General features: G+C 37.1%; 1 protein-coding gene across 1 annotated transcript in view; it reads left to right on the top strand.

The window, feature by feature from the left end:
* The window catches only part of CNTNAP5 (contactin associated protein family member 5), a 406,384-nt gene that overhangs the window by 173,397 nt on the left and 206,519 nt on the right, over window positions 1-26,468 (top strand). The window contains exons 6-7 of the mRNA XM_088146406.1: window positions 6,210-6,394; window positions 12,551-12,694. Coding sequence (XP_088002532.1) covers window positions 6,210-6,394; window positions 12,551-12,694 — 329 coding nt within the window. The remainder of the gene's footprint in view (window positions 1-6,209; window positions 6,395-12,550; window positions 12,695-26,468) is intronic.

The following is a 26,468-nucleotide window of genomic DNA, read 5'->3' as shown; positions in this document are numbered from 1 at the left end:
TAATAGGCAATAAAAGCAGGAGGTGTCCAATCCTGATAGGCCATAGTTATGTTAAAAAGTCTCAGTGACACCATCCCGTTAATACATAATGATGTAGGCAGGACATGGCATTTCAATTATCTGGGAGAGTGTGTGAATTTTAAGGCTAGAGAAGTAGAAAACTGTGGTTCTTCATTGCATCCTGGCTGCCATCTTTACTTACATTTTTATTCCAATTTAATACCAGTTGCTTGACTGCTATTCCACCCACCCCATGCACATAGAATTATATTATATTGCAGTGAATCATCACTCTAGTAATCTTCTGGCAAAGAAAAGATGATGGTCAGATGTAGAGAAGAGCTAATGGAATACTAATGGTACTTGCAGCCCCCAAGCTCATAATGGCATCTACAGCTCAAATTGCAAAAAAGAGGAAGAAAAGTTCACCCCTCTTCTCAATAGTTGAGTCCCTCAACTTATTTGTGTCAATATTTTGAAAGTTCAGCCATGCCCAAGGATGACCATTTCAAAGGGTTATGAATGTCTTTAAAATCTCCCAGTATTTGGCCCTTACTGTCAGAATATCCATGGAGCAAATCAGTGGGATAACCTTCCAATACCTGTTTATTTATAAAAGATGCAAGCTGTGGGGCAGCAAATCTGCAGCCTTTAACACTTGAATAATGAAGGGATAATTATTGATGGACTTTCTTCTTGATCTTAGGCAGTTCATGGTTAACTCGCATGTGAATCTTTTAGTTATCCATCCTTATTACATTCTACTACAATCATCACTATAACCTACTGATTACTCTTCAGCGTATAATAAAATTGCTGACATCCTTTTTATGCTGAAGCATACCTACCCCATGTAAGGGTAAGGCTGGATGAATAATTTAAGCTTTAGTTGGCGTCATTTCTTAATTTTCTGTCCCATTTCCAGCTTTTTGAAAATCACGTGAAAATTCAAGTGCATTTTTATAGGCACGTTTGTTACAACAGAAGCATTTTTGCTGCCAATTTCCCCTAATATAATTGTATTTTTGTGCATATCTTTCCAGATATATTTAGCCTGATCACACATTTTGGCTGTAGAGCTGCATTATAAAGTTTGGAAAAGTGTGGATAATGGATCATAAAAGCATTTTGATTCAGGTACAGATTCAGAACATACAAATTAGATCACCTGGCTCTTCAGGAGAGCAGCCAAATCCTTCATCTCAAAAGATTCAAGTGTTAGAGCCTTGAAGATTTCCTATGTCCTGATGATGTAGCATGGCAGAGAAACACAAATGTTTCTCCACTTCATTTTGAGCAAGGAGTGCTCTATAATTTATTCAGAATAAAACGCAATTTCTTCTGGGTGGAACTCCAACCCCTGTCTGCCAATGTCAGCTCCCAACCCACTGTCATATTTGATTTTTCCTTACCCTAATGTTAATTCCCAGTGTTGAGAACTACTCTCAGTACTAAGAACCACTTTCAGAGGCGGATGAGGAGGAACAGTGAAAAGGTTTATCTAATCCTCTGCTCTGATACTGAAGCACTTTCTCTGACCTTGGAGTGAGAGATTTATTCTTGTTCCAAGGATTATAGGTCTGCAGCCTGAATAGACTCAAAATAAATTATTTCTTAAGAATATCATTCAACATAATTTCAGCAACCAGCAGGCAGTGTATGGCAATGGCCCATTTTTGAAATGAGATGCCAGCTAATTTTGTTTAATTTATATGTGCTAAATTTAACTAGATTTTATTTTCATCCAAGGAGACTAAACTAAACTCCTTTCATCCAAGGAGACTAAACTAAAAGCATTAAAGGGAGAACTTGTTACTAACTACGTATATCATTTTTCCCTCTCCAATTTATTATATTTGTTTATAATGCAACTGACAGTTTTCCAGAGTTTTCCCTTGTTGTTATATAAATCCATTAACCAGTTTCTTTCTCACCCAATCTTTCTTTAAGTTTTTTTTAAAAATCACAAATACTTAAAGAAAATCAATGCATTTACATTTAAAATATCCATAGAGAAATGGAACTTGAAGCAGTGATAACATTAACCTCTGTGCAGGCATTATGCCCGAGAATATTAGAGGAACATGTAAAAGAGGCAAAGGACTGCTCCTAAGTAGCCCCAGACACAAGGGAGGATGGGAAAATCTTTTCTAAAAGAGGCTGGGACCATCCTTTGTCAAGAACATAGGTGGCATTGCCTAAGTTTGCAGCTCCAGGCTCTCTACACCCAGGAGAAACATGAGCAACTGTTCTTTCAGGCACCATTAATTTTAAACAGTGCAGCTAAACATTGGGTGCAGAAGCCTAGAATAAAGTCAGTGGGATTTCTTCCCAAAAGCAGGGATGAGAAAGTTTTTAATGAAAACCTTGGGAAAAGTCTATGTGGGAGCACAAAGCTAAAGCCAATAGTAGGTGGGGCCAGAAGTGTGGCTAGAGCTTGATTTTTTCTAGATTTTTTTCTTCTTTTTGTGGATTTTCTAGTATTTCTCTGTTTTCCCAGAAATCACAGGGAAGAGGGCATGGGTGTTGGTGACAGACACCCTCCCCTGCTTCCTCTGTGCTACAGAAGCATTGGTCATTCTCTTTATCCTTCCAATCAGATGATGATGATGATGATGATGATGATGATGATGATGATGATGATGATTTATTAAACGTGTGTCCCTGGTTGCCTTTAATAACCAGGAATGGCAAGGGACAAATATATATAGGGCTGGTCTCATGCTAAGACATGTATTTCCATATCCAAAGGTGGTATGACTAACAGATGATGTCCAAAGGCAGTATGGTTAACTGATGTATCACTTAGTCCATTTGTAGAGCATGCCTCTCCCTGCAGCTTAAGAAAATAAAGAGAGAACTGCACTCCCACATGATAAAAATTAAGGAAAGGACCACCTTTATCTTCTAGATAACCTGGCAGAACAGCTCAAAGGAAGTCATTCTTGTTCCAAGAGTCTTCCTAGATGCCTTTTTAGTAGTATCGTATCACATGTCTTATCATTTCCCATGGATTGGGAGCAGAAGTCTTCCAGTTCAGAATGTAATATATGAACTCACTGGGAGACCCTGGGTCAGTCACTCTCTCTCTCAATCCAATCTGTCTTACAGGGTTGTTGCTATGCTGTATCAGGAGGAGGAGGAGGATGGAGCATATGCCACCTGGAGCTCCTGAATAAAAAGCAGAACATGCAACTAAGGAGCAAACAATTTTTGCTTCCTATAGTAACTTTTTTCAGTGCAAGTACATCATTTGACGAACTATCACACAAAAGCATAACTGGCATCAGAATTACAGTAAATTTCAGATAATGCATAAAAACAAGCCTATTAATCAGTGGTATTATTGAATTTGTCAGAGAATGCAACCTGACCAGCTTTGTGTCCTGTTCAGCTCTCAGGTGTGGTATGTTCTGTACTGAGTGAGAAATAAGGCTCAAGGAAATGAGGTTTTGGAGTATAATCTTTCCTTCACTGGGAATTAAGCCATCACATTCAATACAAGAAAAGCCACAATGATTGTATCACTTAGTAAAGATGGCTGCTGCTAAAATTGCCATTTCCTGGTGTACTGGAAGTGGCCAAGTTAAAGATGGTGAGTCATTATTCTTGAAGTAAGCTTTCCTAGAGAGGTCTGAAGAGATGATGATGAGAGGTATAAGATCATTCCTGAAGTCTTCCCATAAATAAGTATTAGTTGCATTTACTTTCAGCAGTTAAGTTTGAGAAGCTCTTATATTCTAGGTAGGGGTGGGAAAATATGCCTGTCAACCTATTTTCATATGACCCTAAACTTAATCTGAAAAGCTGTTTGTTAGATATTAGTTCAGGTTTTTTGTTAAGAGATATTGCTTCTTCTCTGTAGCTATTACTTCAACGAGAGAGAAAAGCGTGTCAGAAGTGGTATGAGAGAAAACAAAGTGTGCCTGAAAGGAAAAAGGGAAGTGTCAGAGAAAGAATATGGGTTTCCAATCTTCTTCAGCTCTGGCCTCAGCCTGTGCTTGTTTCAGCTCCCTTTACCCAGAACAGTATTTCTCAACCTCAGCAACATTGAGATGTGTGGACTTCAACTCCCAGAATTCCCCAGCCAGCCTGAAAGCTGCCAAGGTTGAGAAACACTAACTAGAGAATACTGCTCTTGACAGAAAAGATGCTGCCCATCCCTTTGTTGAGATTTTGTAGTAAAGAAGGTAGAAAAAATTGACCTTCTGTTCTATGTAGCAAATGTTGAATTATTGTAAGTGCTTTCTCTGTCTGCTTCACTCTGTCATACACTGGGCAAGAGGAGATATGTGCTAAACCATAGCTTAGCATTACATGGTTTAAACTTGGCCTTTTGTGTTCCTAGCTCTCTTCATCCTGTAAGGCAACACCTGCTTTCAGTTTAAAAGTAGTCATAAATAGCCATGTCATAGAAATCCTCACTTTGTTGGCTGAGGGTGTTGTAAATCACATTCAACACATTTAGAAGGTATTATGTCTGGCAACTGTTGTATGCCATTCAATGTCAGGATTCAGATATGGGAAATAGAATGGTACACTATGAAATCTATTTTCTGTATTTTTCATTTATTCTTAGATGTTCATTATTTATTTACAATAACGTCTATGCTGCTTCAGTTGGGCTGATTGTAAGTGACTTGTAAAAACTCAAAATGCTGTAAAGTTGCACCCAACCATGACTATAGACAAATCAAATCAAATATCTTTATTAAGGTCTTTGACCAGCCTTTGCAGTAGGGGGAAAAGAAAAGAAAAGAAATTGTTTAATACAACAATTCACTATCGGGGGGGGGACGGGACAATAAGACAATAAAACAACTTATCTAATTAAAAGTTTTGTGCAGTTGTATGATTTGAAGAAGGTATTTGGCCACCAGGTATGTGAATGTAGCATTAGCATCCCTTAAGAAGTAATAAACATAGAATTTATCAGTACGGCCCTCAAATTTATAGATGACTGGGGAGATCAGAGCACGTCTTGGGGCATCATAAAAAGGGCACCATAGGAAGTCATGAGCAGAAGTTTCTGCCTCCCTGGATCCACAGGGTCAAAGACCCTGTAAACAAGGAGTCCCATGAAATCCTCCCCCCAACAGTGCTGAAGGGAGGGCATCAAGTAGGCTCTGGAAAAACCCCATCCATATTTGCTTACTGTTCTGCCTTGGCTGGAAAGTGGCTCATCTCTAATTAAAAAACTGAAGTCAGAAAAGCCTGATTTGGCTATTTCCAATAAAGTCAGAACAGTTCATTTCAGTGTGGAATGTTTCCATTCCGAGTTCAAGGCAGGATGTTTCAAGATCAGAATGTTTCAACCTCAAAATATTTTGCACAACTCCAGTGAACTATATATTCTATCCTTCTTCCATTTTATTAAAAGTGAAAATTGGATGTGATGTAACTATGGTTGTTGTTTTTTTGTTTCATTTTATTTTGTTTCATTTTTCAGATTTCCTACATAATTTTCCCAAATGTTATCATTTTTGTTTGCATGATTCACTTTGAAGTTGCCTAGATAACAACATTCTCATTTACATTAAAATAAAACTCACTGTATGTAATAGTTTGAAAAAGCAGGAGTAATTAGATTGCATTACCCCCAGTTATAATACATCTGATATATTTATATCCTGCAAGTTTTCTATTAATCCAGATGGTGCATTTAAGCATTATAGACTCAACTGCTCTTTAGATCAGGCAGTGTAACAGTTTTCCTAACATACTTATGAGATATGAAATGCCTTAATATTTCAGCACTACTCAGAAATCAATCTGCTGGACTAGGTTTCAGATTTCTTGCCATAGGTTATACTGTGGCAGATTCAAGATAGAACTGGCAGAATACTTCTTAGATGTATTTTATCTGGAGCATAGACCCAGTTAGAGATAGGACTACTAAATAAGGGGGAAATTTTCCTTGTGTAGAAGTACATTCAATGTTAATGTATATCTTATGCTTTGGATGTTGGGATTCACAGCCAGGTCCTTGGGCATCACCAAATTTGTGCATTAAGAGAAATGAACAGGGAAGGATGTCCTACAATGGAAAAAAGGTCAAACATGAAGGACTCTTTAAGCTAAGAAATAATTCTACAAGAATAGCAGGGAAGAAGCCTGGAGATGCACATTACCCATCATTCATTTAAGGATTTGGTATTACAAACCAAAAACCTGTAGATCTTAAGTATACCTTCTTACTGTCTCTGCAGGAGATGCCAAGCTTCGTTTTGGTAACAGCCATACCTCAGTCACCTTGGGCAGCCTCCTGGATGATCAGCATTGGCACTCAGTTCTCATTGAGCGATTCAATAAGCAAGTGAATTTCACAGTGGACAAGCACATGCAACATTTCCGGACCAAGGGAGATTCTGATGACTTGAATATTGATTATGAGGTGTGTTGGACATTTTATGTTGAAGATGGCACTCATTGGGACTGCAGAGAACTTGGCTTTATGAATGATAACAGAAATATTTCTATTGTCCTCATTTTTACAAGGTTCATGAATTAAATAAATATTGTAGGTTTTACCATTTTAAAAGAGGGGGGAAAAACCAATTTATGTACAGAAGCCATAATATAGATTATAGCAAATTTTGGGATTTAGACCAGGGGTGGAAAAACTTTTGGTGGTTGCAAGTTGCTCTTGACAGAGAAGGAAGTGGGGTACAAAGACCAAGAATGCAAAGTGGGGGTGACCATGTAGTACATATGGATCAGGCTGATATTATTATACTTCTCACATTTTTCTGATGTTGGGTATCTTTTAGCAACTCTACTGAGCCAAATTTAGGTTTTTATTATACATTTATATATTTATTCAATTTCTACTGTATGCCATCAAATCCTTATTTATGCATAGTGGCATATTTTTGTACGTTTCTCATCAGTTTTCAACTGTCACATCACCAAAACTCAATTGTACAAAATGCTTATTCATGGATCCCTGAAGACACAGATTGTCCAACTCTGCCTAAAGCAAGGGTGAAGAATTAGTAACCATGCCAAGGTTTCAGTGTTGTAACTCCCAGCATCATGTTGGCTGGGGCTGCTGTAAACTGTAGTTTAGCTACAAGTGAGAGTTCTCAGATTCCCTTATCCTGCCCTAAAAATTACAGCTATTAATGTAATCACTCTGTTAAGTACACAGTAAGTGGCATGTTATAAATAGCTATGTTGTAACTATTGTGTTTCATTGTAACTGAAGAGTGAAAATAGGAAGCCATATAAAAATATTTTAGCTAAATACATGTAAATGCAGCTAGCAAGAACATGGCTAAATGTGTGTCAAGGTATCATGGATATGGGGAATTCTGCAAATATTTTAAAAATATTTAAAAGTTGCTGAGGTTGAGAAACAGTGTTCTAGATGGCAGAGGTGAAGTTATTTCCGATATTTTTTTATTTCATTTATGTATTTGTTTCTCTAACCTAGTCATTTCATGCATTGTAGCATGGTCCCAAAGAGGGACTTGTTTTCCTTAACTTCATCTTTGCCTGTTCCACCTTATTTTCTCCAAGCTGACCCTGTATTCTGGTTATTTTATTTGTTCTCCTATGTTCCTTGCCTCCTATGTGACTATGGAAAGGCATATACAACAGGAGTAGAATATTTGCTTTTAGCTTCAAATAATAAATGCACTGTTGTGGATAGAAATTTCCAAGATAAGATATTTCTGTTGCATAAAGTTGGAGACCTAAAATAATTCCTTAAAACTGTAGCGTCCAAGAGCGTAGGCTGTAGAAAGAAGAGCTAACTCAAGTATTTAAAAATGAGATGAAAAATGTTGTTGACACTGTCACCCCATGCACACCTACTTGAATGTCTTGGGACTTACACCCCAATTTAAATGTGCATTGGATGTTACCCTTATGCTTATAAGGCCATCCCTGTCTATTGATGCTTAAGAAGTCTCACATAGTTATTTTAATTAGCTTGGAGGAAGATATTTATACCATAGAAATAATAGGTTTCTCTTCACTGAAGCAAAGAGGTAAATGTAATTTGCCTCCACAAAACAAAGTTGCATTGCCTTGAACTGTTTGGGGACATCATTCTCTCCAAACACTGGGTATTAATGTTTTCAAGGCTGTGCAACTTCAGTACATGTTGCAATAGTCGAGCCTGGGTGGGTTTGGAGCAGTGTGCATTGAAGCTGCCCAGCATGGAAGAATTTTGAGGGCTAAGAGGGCTCTAGACTCAGTGACTTTGACACACACTGCAAGTACCCCACAATCCCCAGAAAATCTAACTGGAAACACTTTGGCCAACAGAGCATCTCAAAGTCTTCTCCTGTAAGGTGAATTCTAGGTGGGGGGCTAAGAGGAGGTGCAAAGCAGAGCAATACTCTTCAGAGCAAAAGAAACATGTTGTTTTGCTAAACAGAATGAAGGGGATGCTTCATCAGAGTAAAGCACCCCTTCAAATATTTCTATAGCCTTTCTCTCATACCTTTAAAATTTCAGAATAGCATGTACAATCAATGGGAGAAGAATACTCAGTTATATGTGCTCTGTTACTGGCAACATATTAACATTAAATGAGCTATCGGTCATATAATGCATTAGTGTTATGACATTAACACTATGATCTAGTCCCAAAGTGATTTGGGATGAAACTGAATTGAGAGAATGCTGGAAGGAGTATTTTAGAGATTTTTATAGGGATAATAGTAATATGTCAGAGAATGGAACTGAAATGAATGCAACAAATGTTAGTCTGCAAGAAAAAAAATGATGAAAAGGAAGGCATAAATGCTATGAGAATGTTGAAAAATGGTGAGGCTTCAGGGCCAGATGGTGTCAACTGCAGAAATGTTAAAATATGGATACAGTTTGCTTATGGAGTGATTGTGTGACTTGCTCAGTGTGTGTGTGTGAAGGCAGCATTTGTGTCTGATAATTGGAGGAATGCTGTTATTGTTCTGTTGTGCAAAGGAAAGATAGCGTGAGTAAATGCAAAAGCTGCAGGGGGTAGTTTTAGATAGTTAAGTGTACTTAGGCAGATGTTTGACAGAACTCTGACTGAAAGAGTAGGAGAGATATCAGTGAACCAAATTTGGGAAGAGCAGTCCAGTTTTATGTCAGACAAAGGGAGGATGGACCAGTTATTTTCTCTTCACCAGAATGCTGAGAAATGTATGAATGTGAGAAAGAAAGTTTATTATATGACTTAGAGAAAATATTAACATTGAAAACTTGAATTATGGATTGATTTGTGAATGTGGAGTTGAAGGTTGATTGTGAAATATAATAGAGGTGTACAATAGAAGTAAAGTTATAAGACAATAACTGGAACATTGAGTGATGGAATAAAAGAAGATTGTGGATTGTTCCCTTGGTTTCTTGAATGTATTTATGGGTAAATCTATCTTGAATGCTTTTAGTGACATTAAAGGTGTATTGGTACAGATGGAAATCTGTAATTTTGTATGCAGATGATGCCACGTTGTTTGTGAGAACCCAGATGGTTTGCCATGAATGTTAGATAGACTGTATGATGCCACAAGGATTATTAATCTTTTTTTTAAATAACTTTATTAAATTTTAAAACAGAAACAGTAACAAATAGCAAGAACTAATATTAAAGAAAGTAAAAAGAAGAAAATTTAGAAAGAGTAGTCAAGATCAAAAGTGCAGAAAACAAGAAATGAAAAGAAAAAAGCAAAGAAAGAAAAAGAATTGACTTCTGACCCTCCTCACAACAGATATAAGTAGCAGGATACATCAAACCCTTGCTCTAAGTTTACAACTTAACTTTCATTATTTCTATTAACCCATATTATTTCTAATCATCAAATCCATACAACATAATTTATTATTATTTTTGTTTCCCACAAAAAGTCCAGAAAAGGTTTCCAATTAACATTAAAATTACACAGAATCAAAGCCATCAATTTCGCCATCTCAGCCAACTCCATCAACTTCACCATCCATTCTTCCATTGTAGATAATGTCACATCTTTCCACCTCTGTGCATATAAAAGCCTTGCTGCTATTATTATATATAAGAACAAAATGAGTTTTTTCCAACTGTTTGTCCATCAAACCAAAGGAAAGTCTGTGGTTTTGATTGTATGCCAGTCCTTAAAATCTTCTGAATTAAAATGTGTATCTGATTCCTTTTTTTTTTTTTTTTTTTTGCTTTTTTACAAGTCCACCAGAGCTGATAAAAAGTCCCTTCTTGTTGTTCACATTTCCAACATACATTCAAAGTGCTTTTATACATTTTAGGTAATATTTCTGGTGACAAATACCAATGATACATAATTTAACAAGGATTATTGATCTGAATATGAATGTATCAAAGAGCATGGAAGTTGTGTTTGATTGGGAAAATGAAGTGAACAATTACAAACTGTACATAAATGGCAAAAACTAGCATGAACAAACTGTTTGTTTACCTTTGTAAAATGTTTGCTAAAGATGGCAATATGGATGGAAATTTTTTAAGGTTTGCAAAGACTGCTAGAAAGATAATGGATAGTGTGTGATCTTTTACAAGGAATGAATATCAAAAGAAGTGGAAATGGCTGAATATTCAATGTATGCTTCTGTTTGCTTAGTTACATGGAAATGAGACTGGATATGTCAAAGAAACATAAATTGAATGCAGTGGGATTGGGATACTTGAAAGTGTGGGTTGTAAAGCAAGCAAACATAGGGTCAAGAATGAGTAGCTGTTGAATAAATGTGGATCGAATAATCTAAACGTATGACAGAAGAGATGTATGGGTGAGCGTATATGAAAGTGGTACAGAGTAGAAGTACAGTAAGTTGATTGATTTCCCATCTCATTGATAATACATAGAACAATATTCTCGGTGCAGGAGTACTAGATATATTGGACTATAACTTCTCACTTCTCCAGCAATTACAGTAATATGTTGGCTGGGTTGTGATAGGATATGATACATCATAGCTGACCCAGCAGTCTTATCCTCCAGGCAATTGACCTATCTCCATGTGCTAGCAGCACACAGTCACAAATGACTGGATCAGTTATGCAGTAGCCTTCCCCCCCCCACCCACGCCTGCTAACTACTGCAAAGGAGGCTGAGAGAGTGGCAGTTCCTACTTCCTGGTGTTTTGGGGGGAGAAAGGGTGAGGAACTTACTTGCCCCCTTTCCACCCTTCTGTGGCTGTGGAAGTTGAAAGCTGAAGCAGCCAGAGATGGAGTCCTTACAGAGGCTTCTTCAGAAGACCATCTTGTTGTGGTAGAAGAAGGAACAGTTAGCTTTCCAGCAAGGAGTTTGAACAACATGGAGGAAGTTAGTAGACCAGGATGTTTGTTGAACCTCAAACAATATAGGCCTGCCCAAGTCTAAAATTATTGCCCCCATTAAGGTTAATCAGCTTGGTTAATTAGCTGGATTTTGGAATGTGTATAACACACTGCCTGCCCCATCCCCATGACCCAGTCATGTCTTATGATCACAGCCTTTTGAAGAATGCCAGATTAAGAAAGGCTGTAATAAAATAACTGTTATCAACTTTAACAATTGAAATATCAAGTCTAATATAAAATACAGGAATTCTATAATTATGTTTGGCCAGTTTATATCTAATTATTCCCTACTTTAGTCCAGAGACTTCAATGGGTCCACTGTACCCCAGCAATATTACTGTTTACTGAAAGTTTATTTTCATATACTTAAGGGATTAAAGGCACAGCTAAGGAAAATAAGAGAAGTAGTTAGGTAATTAAAAGTATTACTGATCACCAAAGGAAGTGTTTTTTCCCCAATAATGCAGCAGCATAATTAATAGTGATTGTCTACTTTTTATTTTATTTTCTGTAATTTCAGATTGGAGGACAAAATGAGAAAGAGCAGAGGTAGCAAGAAATAATGAGTTCCAGAATGAGAATGGATCTTTAAATATAATTTCTCCTGCCAGTAATTTGGAACTTAAAATTATATTGGAATACAAAGGCCTATTATTGCACCACAGTGCTATTTGGAACAAAGTTTTGATGGTTCTTTTCAATATGAAGTTGAATTTAATGTTAATTTCATACAAGTTCAGCTTTTGACCCTGGAACTACCTTAGTCACTCCAATGGATAACCTGTGGCAAGAGAAAGGTAGAGGGAGTAAAAAATTATTATTTTGCTCTCTATGGATTGCCTGCCTGCTAGGCATCTCTTTCATTAAGATCTAAGAGGTGATGTCGGGGAACCTACAGTAAATTTGAGTTTATGGTATCTTGACTCCCCAGTGAATCAAAAGTCTTAGCCCTTGCCCTTACTAGCAGGCATATTGTTGATCAGCCCAAATCTATCTCTAAAACTAAATTTCTGTTCAGTCCAGCCACAAAATACATGCACAATCTGTGGTCAACGTACAAGGACTTTCTCCATGGAATTTCCCAATGTTGAAAGCAAAGGTCATATAAATCAATGGGCCCTTTTATTTTGTTTGCCTCTATTCCCCCCCCCCCCCATGTAGCCATGAGTAGCAGCTGCTCATTTAATTTGATTTGTATATTTTCCCCAAAACATACAGCTTTTGGAGTATTAAAAAACTACTGAATTTGTTCTTTTCTCAAAGCTCAGTTTCGGAGGAATCCCAGTCCCAGGAAAACCAGGAACTTTTCTGAAGAAAAATTTCCATGGCTGCATTGAGAACCTATATTACAACGGAGTCAATATCATTGACCTAGCCAAAAGACGGAAGCCACAGATCCACACAGTGGTAAGAACTTAAAAACACTTTTTTTAAAAAACTTTTTGTTTTCCTAAAAAATTTTTGTTGACAGAGTTGCTCACCCTATGAAGCAAAAGTCTCTTAGGTTAGGGAAGTTATTTGCTTCTTCAAAAAAAGGTTATAAAGACTGGGACAGGTCAAGCAGAGAGTTAAAAAAGAACACAAGGGTGCATTTGGAAGTTTCAGCAATCTGGTTTAAGTATGCCTTAAGTATGCCTTAAATATAAAAAGGTGAGAATCTGAAACACTTTTTGAAAATGAATATTCAGTTTTTGTTTCCTAGGCCATCCTGGAACTAAGGGCATCTACAGGAGTGGGGGGTGGGGGGTGGGCGGGGGGGCAATCAGAAAAATCAAGTTGGTGATCATGACTGTGTGATCAAAGCCCTGCTCCTTTTGTACGCACATCATCAAGTGCACATATGAAAGGTCCAAGCTCTTCAGCAAACAAAAAAACCCGGAGTCATCTACAACTTACAATACAAGGACTGTAACAGCCACTATGTAGGACAGACAGGCAGAAGACTAGTAGAGTGTATCCCTGAACACCAACTAGCAGTCAGAAGACATGAAAACTCCTTAATCTCACAATACATAGACAGACTCAACCACAGTTTCAGCTGGGAAACTATTAGGATCTTAGACCAAGCCAAATCCAAAAATGAAAGCTTGGCATTCAGATAAATCAGCCATCAATAGACACATTGAGATAAATCACATTTACTCACCATTCAAAAGAAACAATAAAAAACCTAGGAAGGAAACAAAAAGAATACAGCACACCCCCTCCAGCGGCTCCTATTCAGATAAGCAGGGATGAACACCAGACAAACAATCGGGTAGAAAACAATATGCTAATCAAGGAACCACCAAGGAGGAAACAATGTGCCCACCAAAACTGGCAGGATAAGTTACTACATATAAACAGGCAGCAAATCTCACACCTCACTCGCACTGATGATGTTACCTAGTTGGGTAGTGAAACATCTGCAAGCAAAAACCAAGCTCAGAGAGCACCAAGGATTCCACAGTTCAACTCTGAGCTATAGATACTCTTTTCTGTTGAAATTGTTCCACTGTTGCTCATATTTTACCATCAAGAATTTTTTCCTTATATTTAAATGAAATTTAGATTATTTCTGGCCCTAGTTTCTGTGGCCATGAAAAATTGTTCTCGGTCATCTTCCCTATAGCTTCTTTTTATATACCTGTCTCATGTCTCCCTTCAGTCTACTTTTCTCCATGGTTATTGCTTGTTCTCCCTCTTCCTCTCTGTTTTGCAAACATGCATATCCTGCAAAACCTTTTTGTCATTTTAGCAGCAAATACAGAACCCATTTCCTGCAGTAATAATTAGTTATACCGTCATGATTATTAATACATGTTTCCATGACTGTGGCTTGTCTGTTTCTCTAAAAACACATCCCTGAAGCCTAAAGAAAAATCCTGGATAAGGATTCAATTCTATATTGTACAGAACTATTTCCTTGCAGTGGTCAGGCATGTGTAAAAGGAAAACACATATGCAAGATACAAGTGCAGGAGCATCCTGACCATCACAAATAGTTGCTAGTGCTTTGATACTTGCCCTCCTCAGTCTTCAGTGCATTCAATGCAATGTCACCTATCATGGTTTTGAAAGAATAACTTGGTGATAGGTTTAATGGAAGGAAGAGTCTGCACTGTATACCTGGAGGTATTTTTAAGCTCCTGGAATAGAACGTTATTTATTGCCATTTCTGTAGTCATTTTAGGTGAACCAAAGCATTTACTTTTCTTCCTTCTTCCCTTCGCTCTCTTTTTTCTTGCAATAAACTTTTTTGTAAAGGAGAATAAATGAAATGTCCGTCAGGTATATTGGATGCACTCTGTTAAGCTATTACTCCCTGTCTGTTTAATCCACTTCCAATTTTTCATTTTATATTCACTAAAGGCAAGGCAATTGTATATCACTGTCCAAAGGTTTCCCCATTTATTATAATTTTCTCTATACCATATTGTTGATCAGTCCAGAAAAGGCAAGTACACTTTGATAAATAACATCCTATATCAAAGACTGCAATTTCTGATAAACTCACACAGCACTGTTTTTGCATGTCCCCATAGGGCTCCAGGTCCAGCTGCCTCAGTACATAAATAAGCCATTTATGCAGTGCTTTCCAAATGGCATATATCAGGAAATGTTGGGCTGAAACTAGATGGCTAGTGAAAGATAATGACTGGACACTAGTTAAATGAAGTTCTGCCACTCTAAATTCTGTTTTTGCATCAGCAGAACAATCCTAGCTTATTCAATGAAACATTATAATGTTTGAGATTTCATTTGTTGTAAGCTCCAAAGCCTGAAGATCACTGTCTCTCCATTCCTTAATTTTTATACATGATCTTGCCCATTGTTGCTTGCAGTAGAAGGCAGGTCATTTAGATCAGCCATTTAAGTATCCCCCAGGACTGGATCCTTTCAGGGCTTTTTGAAATTAGGAGGGTAGGCGGGAGTATCTGATCTTGAAACCCCTCAAGGTAGGACCTCAGAACGGCAAGCTATAGAATCTTACAAGTTGCTGGTCTGGTTATTCTGCACATTGATTGATCTTCAAGTTAACTCTTTTGCTACTTCCTTTGAAAGACTCTATGTGCATGCGTGTGTGTGTGTGTGTGTGTGTGTACCTTCAAGTCAGTGTTGACTTCTGGTGAGTGCCTGGACACGTTCCTGCAGTTTTCTTGGCAAGATTTGCCATTGCCTCCTTCCTAGGGCTGAGAGAGTGTGACTGGCCCAAGGTCACCCAGCTAGTTTTGCAGAACTAGAACTCACAGTCTCCTGGTTTCTAGCCTGATGCTTTAACCGCTACATCAAACTGGCTCTCTTGTTTTTACATTTTTCTCTAGTTTTTACCTATGTTAAATTAGAGCAAACCATTTATATATGTCTAGGGTTCTAGACTTCTTGGCAGAACTACTTGTCATCCTTAGGTACAGTGGACTTTCCCCTGATGTCTTGATTCCAATGGGTCTTGACCAGGCCAAAGCAACTTTCGAGTAATGCCAGAGATATTGCTCTGCAAAACAATCCCAGCCAGATGCTACCATATATTATTCCAATGAACTCAGGGAAAAGTGTTGCACTTGTGCATTACTTGTACAATTTCACCCCTAAAAAACACTAAAAAGCCTTTACGTTTGCTTGCTGTAATGCTCTCTCCTGCATCCTTCTGTAACATACCTAAACGACAGCAACCCTGCCCTATATCAGGCAGAAATTGAAATTTTGGGTCATGTATTACTGCACTGCCTCTTTTATAGAGATCTCTGACATATGTACATTTTCCCATTCATAGCACAATACCCAGGCAGGACAGAGGCTGATTATCTTAGCCTCTTGCTAGCTGACCAAGAGACAGGGATTTCAGACAGAGCCCAGTTCTGTGATTAAAAACAAACAACTCCTCCAAGTAAGGCAATGCAGAGCCCTGTCTAGGTTACCATAACTCAATATATTTCATAATCCTTCCTTTTCTTTCTTTCCCCCACCCCCCTTACATAAACACATTTCGCTCCAATTTCATTATGCTTTCTCTTGCAATTATCTCATTTCTAGTGGGTTGGATTATAATTGCTATAATCCCAATCAAATTCTAGTAGGGCTACAGCAAGTACAGTATTAGGGTCCCAAGTCAAGATAGTTTTAAATTGTTATAATGTCGTATAGTTCTTAGTGTTTCTCATGTATTATCTATAGTTATTTATCTTAAATATTTATTGCATTGAGACTATAGATTGTAATTTTATAGGTTTTCCCCCCTGGTTTTATACCTGATATTTTGTAATTCCATGCTAATTTTATTTTATTAATACAATATTTTATTCCTGCTTTTATTTTAGAATATGTTATTTGTTTTATGCTGGTCTATGACTGAAATAAAAGTAAACAGATATATGGCTCGGACTGAACCTCTGTGTGTGTGCGTATGTGTGCGTGTGTTTCATCTAAGAGTGCTGCAGTAGACAGAAGCATGATCTTCCAGAGTTTTTTTTTCCATGTATTTTCTTAGTTTTCTTCTTGAGGGGTAAAGTGGGCTGTTTTAGCAAGTTCAATTTTAGCACATTGAAGTAATCCTTAGAATTACAGAAAGCCTTGCCACCAATTCTTGCCCTTTCACAATCAAATGTCAATGGCTCCAGTTGGAGGGGACTTTGGTAATCACATAGAAAAGGCCTACAAGTCACATGCAGGCCTTGTTTTGTCCACTTTTGCTGTAGACCTAACAAGTCATTCTGTATCCATGAATAATCAACAATCAATGGTAGGATGGACCCATCATACTTATCATCTCCCTATGCATGTTGAGTATTCAAAGAAGTAAAACACCTGAATTCTACAGCTCTGCAAAGATTTCTTTTGGAGTTTCCAATCAAAGGCAATTCAATCAAATTGTTCGTTTGATTTTCAGATTAAATCAGTGGAACAAAGTGAATCAAATTGATTTGACAATTTAATTACTTTTGAGCATAGCAGAATTGATAATTTGAATTGCATCTTTCTTTCGTCTTGAGGGATGCATTTTTAGAGGATCAGACAAACCAGAGTCATGAAACACATATTAATAATCATGACAGTATGATTAATTATTATTGCAGGAAATGGATTCTGTAGTTGCTGCTAAAATGTCAGAAAGGTTTTCCAGCATATGTACATTTGCAAAAGAGAGAGGCAGGGGGAGAACAAGCAATAACCAGAATAATCTGTATGGATGATTGAAATCAATATCTTAGATAGAATAATTCCAAATTTAATGGTCAAAGCACCATTTTGAATTAGAATGATTTGACAGTTATCATTGGAAGAGAGGTAATTTGCACAGACTTTCCGAAAAAGTCTAAAATCTCCTATCTTCAGGGAGTGGTTGACTTGGAATGAGTCTTTTCTCTCAAAGGCACCAAAGGCTGCAATGTTCCATTTTATGGAGGGGCTACATTAGCATTCAGCTGAAACTAAATCACTTGGCAAGAGGTTTATACACAGCATTTCTGCTGTCCTTCTAAAGGTCATGTAGTTTTTCAAAAAGCTTTTGAAAATAGATTAATAGTGTGCTTTTTATTCTCTGCCTTGATTGTTAGCCTTAGGTGTTGCTGCCATTTTATATCATCTGTTTAGTTTGTTTCTTAACACTGTTATATATTTATATTGGTTTTTTTGAAGATGTCTTTAAGAGAACGAGGAATAAATGGCCTTTTGGAATTCTCCAACAAATTGTGGGCATAAATATGAGGTGGACATTTTCTCTAAATTTCTCCAGAAGGGCATGATATCTTCTCTTGGGGTTGATTGAAGCATAGAAAGCCATGGAACCTATGGGCTACTGGAGAGATGTTCAATGAAAGGCAGGGTATTCAAATATATCTCTTAGATAACTCATAACAAAATAACGTGATAGATAGATAGATAGATAGATAGATAGATAGATAGATAGATAGATAGACAGACAGACAGACAGACAGACAGACAGACAGACCGACCGACCGACCGACAGATAATCTTTCATCAAGTTGATAGTAGAAAAAAATTGCAGGAGAACTTTTGGTTTTTAACATAAATTACTGTTAAATTACTGTTAAATTTAGTTTGAACCAGAAGCATAATTTAAATAAGATGCCACCATTATTTATTTAAGAGACATATGGAGGCTCATCTTATATATAATAACTCTGGGTGACTAACAGCATAACAATAAAACTTAAAAGAAACACTAGTACTAACAACAAGAGCAAAAACCTATATCTCAGGAAGCCTCAAAACAACATCCGTATATCTAGTGAGCTCCAGCCTCACCCAATCTGATGCTTAGGGGAAGAGCCAGCTCTTCACAACTTCTGGAAGGCCAAAAGGTTGGGAGCCTGCTGCTGTTCCACAGGTATCAGCCCTTCAAGTTAGTCCGGACAAGAAGCATAAACCATGAGGACTAACTTTACCTTTATTGTAAGGTTTACAGTAAAGAATCTTGCAGGACTGAAAGCCCTTCTCCCCTCCTTTACTTTTACTTTCCAGAAAACTAGGGAGGGTCCCTTCTGAAATGCTTCCCACACCTCTTTTCCTTCTGTTTTGCATGACTGTGGTGTAATCTGCAGCTCTTCTTCCTGTCTCCCAAGGTCATTCCCACATACCATTACAACAGGGCACTATTGACACAGCTAAATTGAAGTTTGAGGCCATCGAAATATATTTTACTTATATATTATATTTTTAATCTACTCAATAACCAAAGTGGTCTGGACAGTTATGTTTAACAGATATCCAAGATGCCTGATTCTTGAAGTTCGCTTCATCTTTGTTTTTTAAATAGCCTTTTGTTGAGCTGAAAACATGTTTATCTGTCAATTTGGATTGACTGTTAAAATGTCATTTAGAGCTTCAGCTGCTGACAAAATCAAAAAACACAATGAAAGGGTTGTTGTTGTTGTTGTTCCCTTTTTGAGTCTACCTGCATTATTTTCTTCTCTCGTGTGATTTGAGTTGTCAGTGTCAGATGGCTGGGCAGAATGTGGAAGGGACCACCTCCAATAACAGAGGTCACAGGGGCAACCAAAAGGTTGATATTGAGAAATAAATAAAAATAGTGGTGTCAGAAGAAGAAACAAACATTTGCCATGACAGCTGAATATAGCCAAATCCAAGTTATTCTCTTGGATGGGAATTCTTAACCTGTTACATCAGTAAAGAGTGTTGAACCTCACATCTTGCTTGGTTCTACTGAGAATTCTCAAAAGTACTGTTGAGTATAGTACTTTTTATTTTAATACCCTCATTATTCCCAGAGCAAATCAGATGAATATATGGTGGTGTGTAAACCTTGCACAATGGGTGCTGGGGAAGAAGGGGATTCAGGCTAGAAGAAACGAAATAACTTTTTTTTTAACACTTATTATACACATACAAACATATTCCAGATTCATTAGAAGATAGTACAAAACTGTAATATATTATGTTAGCTATGTACTGAGATGGCTCTGAATACTTTGCTGTCTTAGAAGACAGTTTCATTATTGGTCATTCACCTGGATAATTAAGAAGTGTTCCATACCCAGAATATTCTTTATGTTTTATTTTTAGGAAATGGGGCAAATAGCTGGACCATTAAATTATGATTGTCTTATTCTACACATTAACAGAAATAGCTGAAAATCATCTGGTAAAGTTCTAAATGAGTAAAATAGCCCACACCATTTCAAACTGCAAGAGAGGAATCAGGCTTTTAAATGTCATGTATAATAAAAATCTTGTATAACAAGAAAACCACACAGAAAGAAATGGCTTGGTGTACAGTATACCTTTATATCTTTGATATGCTAGTTTATTACATGGAAGCTTTTTGTTAAAGGCAAACATTAAAAAATGACATCTTACACTTAAAATTCAACTAATGTTCTATTGTACCTTAGACAGCTGTCAGTGGCCACAATCCCAAAAGCTATTTCATGTGTATCATGGCTATTTGAATATTCTACTTCAACGTCTCATTGTATCCCTTCAGTTAAAAAAAAAACAAAAACAAAAAACTAGTCATGAGATAGATAGCTATGCGTGTATAAAGAGCGAACCACTGCTTCCTTGGTTGTGTGAAAAACTATTGTGCTATCAGCACACAATACAACATAGCTGGGTATGTCATGTGACAACCACTTAATCCTTCACGTTGGGAAGCAAGTTGACAGGATGCTGGGAAGCTGTCACTTGCCTGCCAGTTTTTGCCCTTTTTCCCTGCTCTTGGGGAAGAATAAATATAATAATCCATGATGTTATGAGCCTCATGGGGTAGACCAGACCAAGACACAAGACTCCACATAGGCCTAAAACTACTTTTACTAAGATTAAGTATAGTATCAGAATCTTGCAAGTCTGGGTGTGCTTCCCCTCCTCCCTCTTTCATCTTCATATGAATTTGGGGGGTATCTGTCTAAGACACTTTTGGACCCCTCCCCCTCATCTGGACTTCTGCAATATTAATCCGCATGTTGCCTTGATAACGGATCTTCCCTCTCTCCATCAAGGTCATCCTATTTACTCCCTACAGATGTCATGACTGGGGTTTCATGAGGAGCCCTTACCAATACTTTGCCCCTTTCAGCCCCCACTTTTCAACCACCTCTGCCTTACAAGGTGAATTTACAAAGGCCCAAGGAGATGAAGGTGGAGCCCCTCTAAGATGCTGTCTTAGTCAGGAAAGTGAGGGCAGTCAAACTAGAGAAAATTAGGTTAACCTCAAATAAAACCAGGTCTCTTTGTAGCTAAATCAGAGACCTCTGTGTTAGTTGTGTCCTTTGTGCAGGTTGGAGAGTTTGGACAACATGTTTACCCTCCACTATGGACCAGTTGAGGGTGTTCTGTATACTGGCCTATTGATTGTACAATATATAATGCTATTTTACCTCTTGTGCACCTTGGAAAAAAGCATAGAATGCTTGCCAAGATTTTTCTCAGCTTTCTCAGTTTCTCATTAATACCTTGCTGATCATCTATTTTTGTCATAAGCTCTGTTCAGGCACTTGAAACTGGATATAGAACAAGGCTGCATGTATCATAGGTTTCAAAGGGGACATTTAGGCCGTCAATTCTAATCCCCTGCTCTGTACAGGAACTAAATTAAATAATCCACAGAAGAGAGCTGTCAAGCTTCTGCTTGAATACATTCAATGATGGGGAACCCACCACTTCTCTGGCTAATTGGTTTCTACTCTCAAATTGCTCTAACTGTTAGGAAGTGTTTCCTTTCATTCAATCAGAATGTACCTTATTGTAATTTAAATCCATTCTTCCATGCCCTGCCCCTTGGAAGGATAAAGAACAAGCTTTTGCTTTCTTCTCTTTGAGAGCTGAGGTTGCTATCATATCCCGCCTCAGATCTTTCTTCTCAAGACTAAACTTTCCCAGCTCCTTCAATCTTGCTTTGTATCACTTAATTTCTACTCGCCTGATCATTCATGTTGCCCTTCTTTGACCCTGTTCCATTTTATCAGAATCAGAAACTTAAAGTTTGGTGCTCAGACCTGGGCACAAAACTCAAGATAGGGTTTAACGAATATAGTAGAGTAGAATAGAGTATTATATTATATCCAATAGAATAGAGTAGAATATATAGTAGAGATCTTGTTTCCCATGATTTGGAAACTACTTTTATTGCTGCAGTCTAAAATTGCATCTGCCTTTTCTGTAACCTCCATACACTGCTGATTCATATTCACTTGGTAGTTAACTATCATTCCAATAACTTTTTCACAAATACTGTTACCAAGGCTGGCCTCCCCATTATAAACCTGTGCATTTCATTTCTGTTCCTTAAGTGAACAACCTGTGCACTTGTTTATTAAATCTCATTCTGTCATTCTCAGCCCACTTCTCTAACCTATCAAAATAATTATACATTTTATCTCTGTCATATAGGATATTAGCTATCCCATTCAGTTTTGTATCACCTGCAAATTTGCTAAACATTTGTTCCACTTCTTATCAAGCCATTAATAAAGAAGTTGAAGAATACATAACCCAGGACAGAATATTGTGGCACTGCACTGAATACCTTATTCCAGTTTGATGAGGAAACACTGATTACCACTTTCTAAAGTTCAATTTTTAAAACAGTTATATACCCACTTATTCAGGTTACCCCTACCTTTGTAGAAAAAGAGTTTTACTTGTATTTGCTTGAAGTTGAGATGTTGCTAATACAGGAAGTCTCAGACTGTGTGGACACCTGTACTCTCGTTCTTTAAAACATTATTACAATTCTCTTTTAGATCTCTGTGGATGTCAGGAGAGAATAGAATAGGATCAGCATGCACACTCTTTTCTCCCTTAATTTTGAATCCTTCCATATATTTAGCTTCTTTATCATGTTAAGACCTGTTCGTCTTTCCTCATCATACCATATTATACTGGCAGGGTTTAGATATCATGCTAAGCCATGGTGTGGTTGTGACTTAGCATGTTCTGATTTATGGATTATAAATCATTGTGGATTATAAAACACTGTTTATGATGTAGTCTGATATGTGATCCCAGCCAGTTGTCATTTGTTCCATAAAACATGTCAGAATGCAATGTTTGAAGCCCTCCACTGTTTCACTGCAATCAAAACATTATTCATATTCTCATTCCACATACCATTGTAACATTTAATGTGCATCTTTAAATTAGCTGATATTCAAGGGGGTTTTGTCACCAACTTAAACAATCTTTACCTGGGATACAACATTGATTTTGGTTCTTGGTCCACAGAATCTAAACCACCCTTCCCCAATATGAAGCATTCCAATTGTTTTGGACCATAATTTCCATAATCTTGACTATAGCAGTTGGTCTAACAGAAATGGTACTCCAATATATCTGAAAGGGGGAGCCTCATTTAAAACATTCTGCAGCAGGACTGAATCGCAGTGAAATAGTATAACTGACAGATCATTTGGGCTTTTTTTGTAAATGTCTTCTTCAAATAGAGTACATAATTCTACTTTCATTGTATTACCTATAAGGAATTGCTCCTTAATAAATTGTCAACCCCACATAGCTGGCAAATCCAAGAAGCAAAAACAAAACAAAACAAAGAAAAAAACCCCATAGATTTCAATTTTAATGCTAGTTGGAATAAAAATATAATCTTGAAAACTGTAAAACTCTTAGGCAGATTTATACTAATCCAATTAAGGTGGAGTCTATTTGAAATGTTTCCTTCTCACAATCCTCACCTCTGGGCTCGGATGCCTCCTCTCACACCCACTGAACTTCTCCACCCACACCCTCTCCCCTGCTTTCCACAATCTTTCACAAAAAATATAGACAACTTACTGACTAATTCCTGAAGACCAAATAGTGGACTCATGGCTATTCTAAGAAAATAGTTCTAAATGAAAAGAATAAAGTCGCAGTAGTTTCTTTCTTATTAAAAGGTAAAGCTCATTGAAACTAGGTGTATGCTTTCAGAAAAGGCAGTTGTGTTAATAAAAGGTGGCTACTGACTGGTTGCACAAATTTGAGGCAATTTTATTCTTTTTCTTCTTTGTTCTGATTTACAGTTTGAGCTGATTAAGTTGCTGTGCTATTTGGTGAGCATTTTTTGTTTTTACTTAAAATGGATGGAGCAAGAAATTTTGATATACCTGAAAATATACAAAAACAACTATGAAAAGCTATTAGAATTCTAGTGCAAGTAGTTTAAAATGGAAATATTGAAGTTTTAATGTAACCTTTTAAATGGCCTGATAAGCCTTTTGAATTAATATTTCAAGAATAGGAATGTGTTAAAATCTGTCATTTTAATCAGGCAAATAAGCCAAAAATTCCCTTCACAAATTATTTATTTTCTTCTTTTCAGGGTTGTCCCATCAAAAGTAGGGAGGAAATGATCCTGGAACTAAGTTAGAAAATTGATAAACTCTACATGCATAGTAGAGACATAGTCATCAGAACATGCTAACTCTGTCCCTATTATTGTCCTTATCATCCTCCATATAAAGGAAACTCTCCTTTATGTGTGACTATTCTCCACAACTGAGAGCCTTGATTTCCTACAATTCCAAATTACTCTGAGAACCTTTGTAGACAGAGAATAGATTCCCCTAGACCTACAGTTGCTTTTTGCCTATAAAGTTGAGTAGATAGACATAGGCAACATCCCCTCTCCTGCTTTTCCTCCTCATGTACATTAGCTTACACCTTACACAATGCCTGAATAGGTTTTCTGTTGCTTGGGTTTATACCTGTGATGTTAGTTATAGTCCAACAGCTGTACTTTCAAACTTTAACTTTCTTCATATAAATCACTTGTTCACAATTTATGGCATCAGGAAAGTAGTCAAGAAGTGGAGAAAATTATTTTGTTCATTCATGTGGTTCATCCCCCTATCTCAATAGGATGCCAAGATTCCCAGTTCCTCAGGGTCTACTAATTGAGTAAATAGGCTTATAACAGATGCTTTGTAATCCATAGAGACAACGCTTTTATTAGGTCAACTGATGTTTTCCAAAATTGCTGCAAGTTTTTGAGTTTTAGAAACTTGTAACCATGTAAGTTAGGAAAAAAAAAAGGGAAGAAGGAAAATGTGGCTGATTTTGGAGCCATGTATTAAGTTTACATGCTTAGATGGAGTAGAGAAAGTCTTCAAATATACTAATTGGGTCTATATTTGATAATATCTGATTGTGATAAGGACAATCCCAAATCCTGTGGCAAAGCTGAACCAAAAAAAAAAAAAAGACATCCTTTAGATACATGCTCAGTCATTTGTTCATGAACAATATCCTGTGCAATAACCTATTCCAGCTGTGCCCTGATGCTCTTCCAATTATTTTTAACTAAACAATTTATTTTTTTTTCTTTCACAGTTCCTGAAAGGATCCATTTAAAACCAAACAATGACCTACTTGAAATTTCCCTTCCTCTGAAAATAGGTAGTGGCAGAACTCTTGTCTGACTGGATGAGGGTCAAGACAGGATCTACTAAGGAAATGTTAAATATCTTCCTTTAAACGTCTCAGTTTAGTAAGTTAAAATTGTTATAAAAGCAGCAGAAGCCCCTTTGGAGTAGATTTCAGTACCTGTTAAAGGGATCATTAATCAGACTGGAAACACTGGAGTCGATGGAGTTCTCAAATGCCACATGAATGCACTAGATAAAAATTTTAGAAGCTCGACACATCTGATCTTCTGCTTCCCCCCTGGAGGCTAGAAACTTCTTATCCTATATTGCAGCCAGGGAAAAGTTTGGTTTTCAATTTAAGTCGGTTTACGTTATTATATCAACTATTTCAGAGGAGGCACTAGGGATAAGCTGAGATCTGATACAATTATTTTTTTTTAATAATCTTGATCTTCAATCCTACAAAGCTCATTACTTGAATCAGTGAGAAAACTGGTGAATTGGAGGATGTGTCCAATCCATATTAATTAATTTTCCATAAGAAGAGCAACTAAGGTATGTATGTTCAGCCGATTTTATTATATGCTTTCAGTCACTGATCTGTTATGTCAGTGTACTCAGTAGTATATCAAACATAAAATCAGGAGTAAACACAATGACTAAAGACAAAAGGATTTCAGCAGTTTTCCTAATAACTTACTTTTTCCCTAGGAAAAAGTGATGATCTTATCATCAGACAAGACAAGCAACTCTTTCTGGAGGTCAGAAATGGATGACACACCCTCTGTTAATCCCTCACTCACCTTCAAAGTGACCTTACAATGTGTTCTACTTTTGAAATATACTTTTTTTATCTTCAAGTGACTGGAAAAACAGTAAAATGCTAAGCCCATGAACTTATTGAAAAAAAAAAAGGGGGGGGGAATTAGCTGTTCAAGAATAATAAGAATAAGAATAAGAATAAGAATTCAAGCAACATCAATAAGAAAATTTGCCAGATTTCAAACTACTACCTGTCCCTATGCTACATGAAGATTTTAACCACTGTTCTGTTTAAGTACAGGTAGTCCTTGTTTAGAGACCACAACTGGGACTGGTAATCCAGTCATTAAGCAAAGTGGTTGCTAAGTGAAACCATGACTGTGTTATGATCTTACTTCAGCTTTCCTTTGCTTTACAGACCTGCAAAGGTTATACATGTGGGCATTGGTCGCAAAGTTAGTTTTCCATCACTGTCATAACTGCGAATGGTCACTAAACAAGGCAGTTGCTAAATGAGGACTACCTGTAATGCTGCTAAAGGGAGATAGAGTGGAAGAAGAGATTTTTTTAAAGCTGCTTGTGCCTACATATATGTG

The sequence above is a fragment of the Python bivittatus genome, unplaced genomic scaffold, assembly GCF_059951505.1.
Source record: "Python bivittatus isolate LINGU-HERP-01145 unplaced genomic scaffold, Pbiv_v1 ctg000480_np1212, whole genome shotgun sequence".
Taxonomy (NCBI): Eukaryota; Metazoa; Chordata; class Lepidosauria; order Squamata; family Pythonidae; genus Python; species Python bivittatus.
The sequence above is the reverse complement of the archived record's forward strand: the minus strand, read 5'-3'. Positions and strand labels throughout refer to the sequence as shown.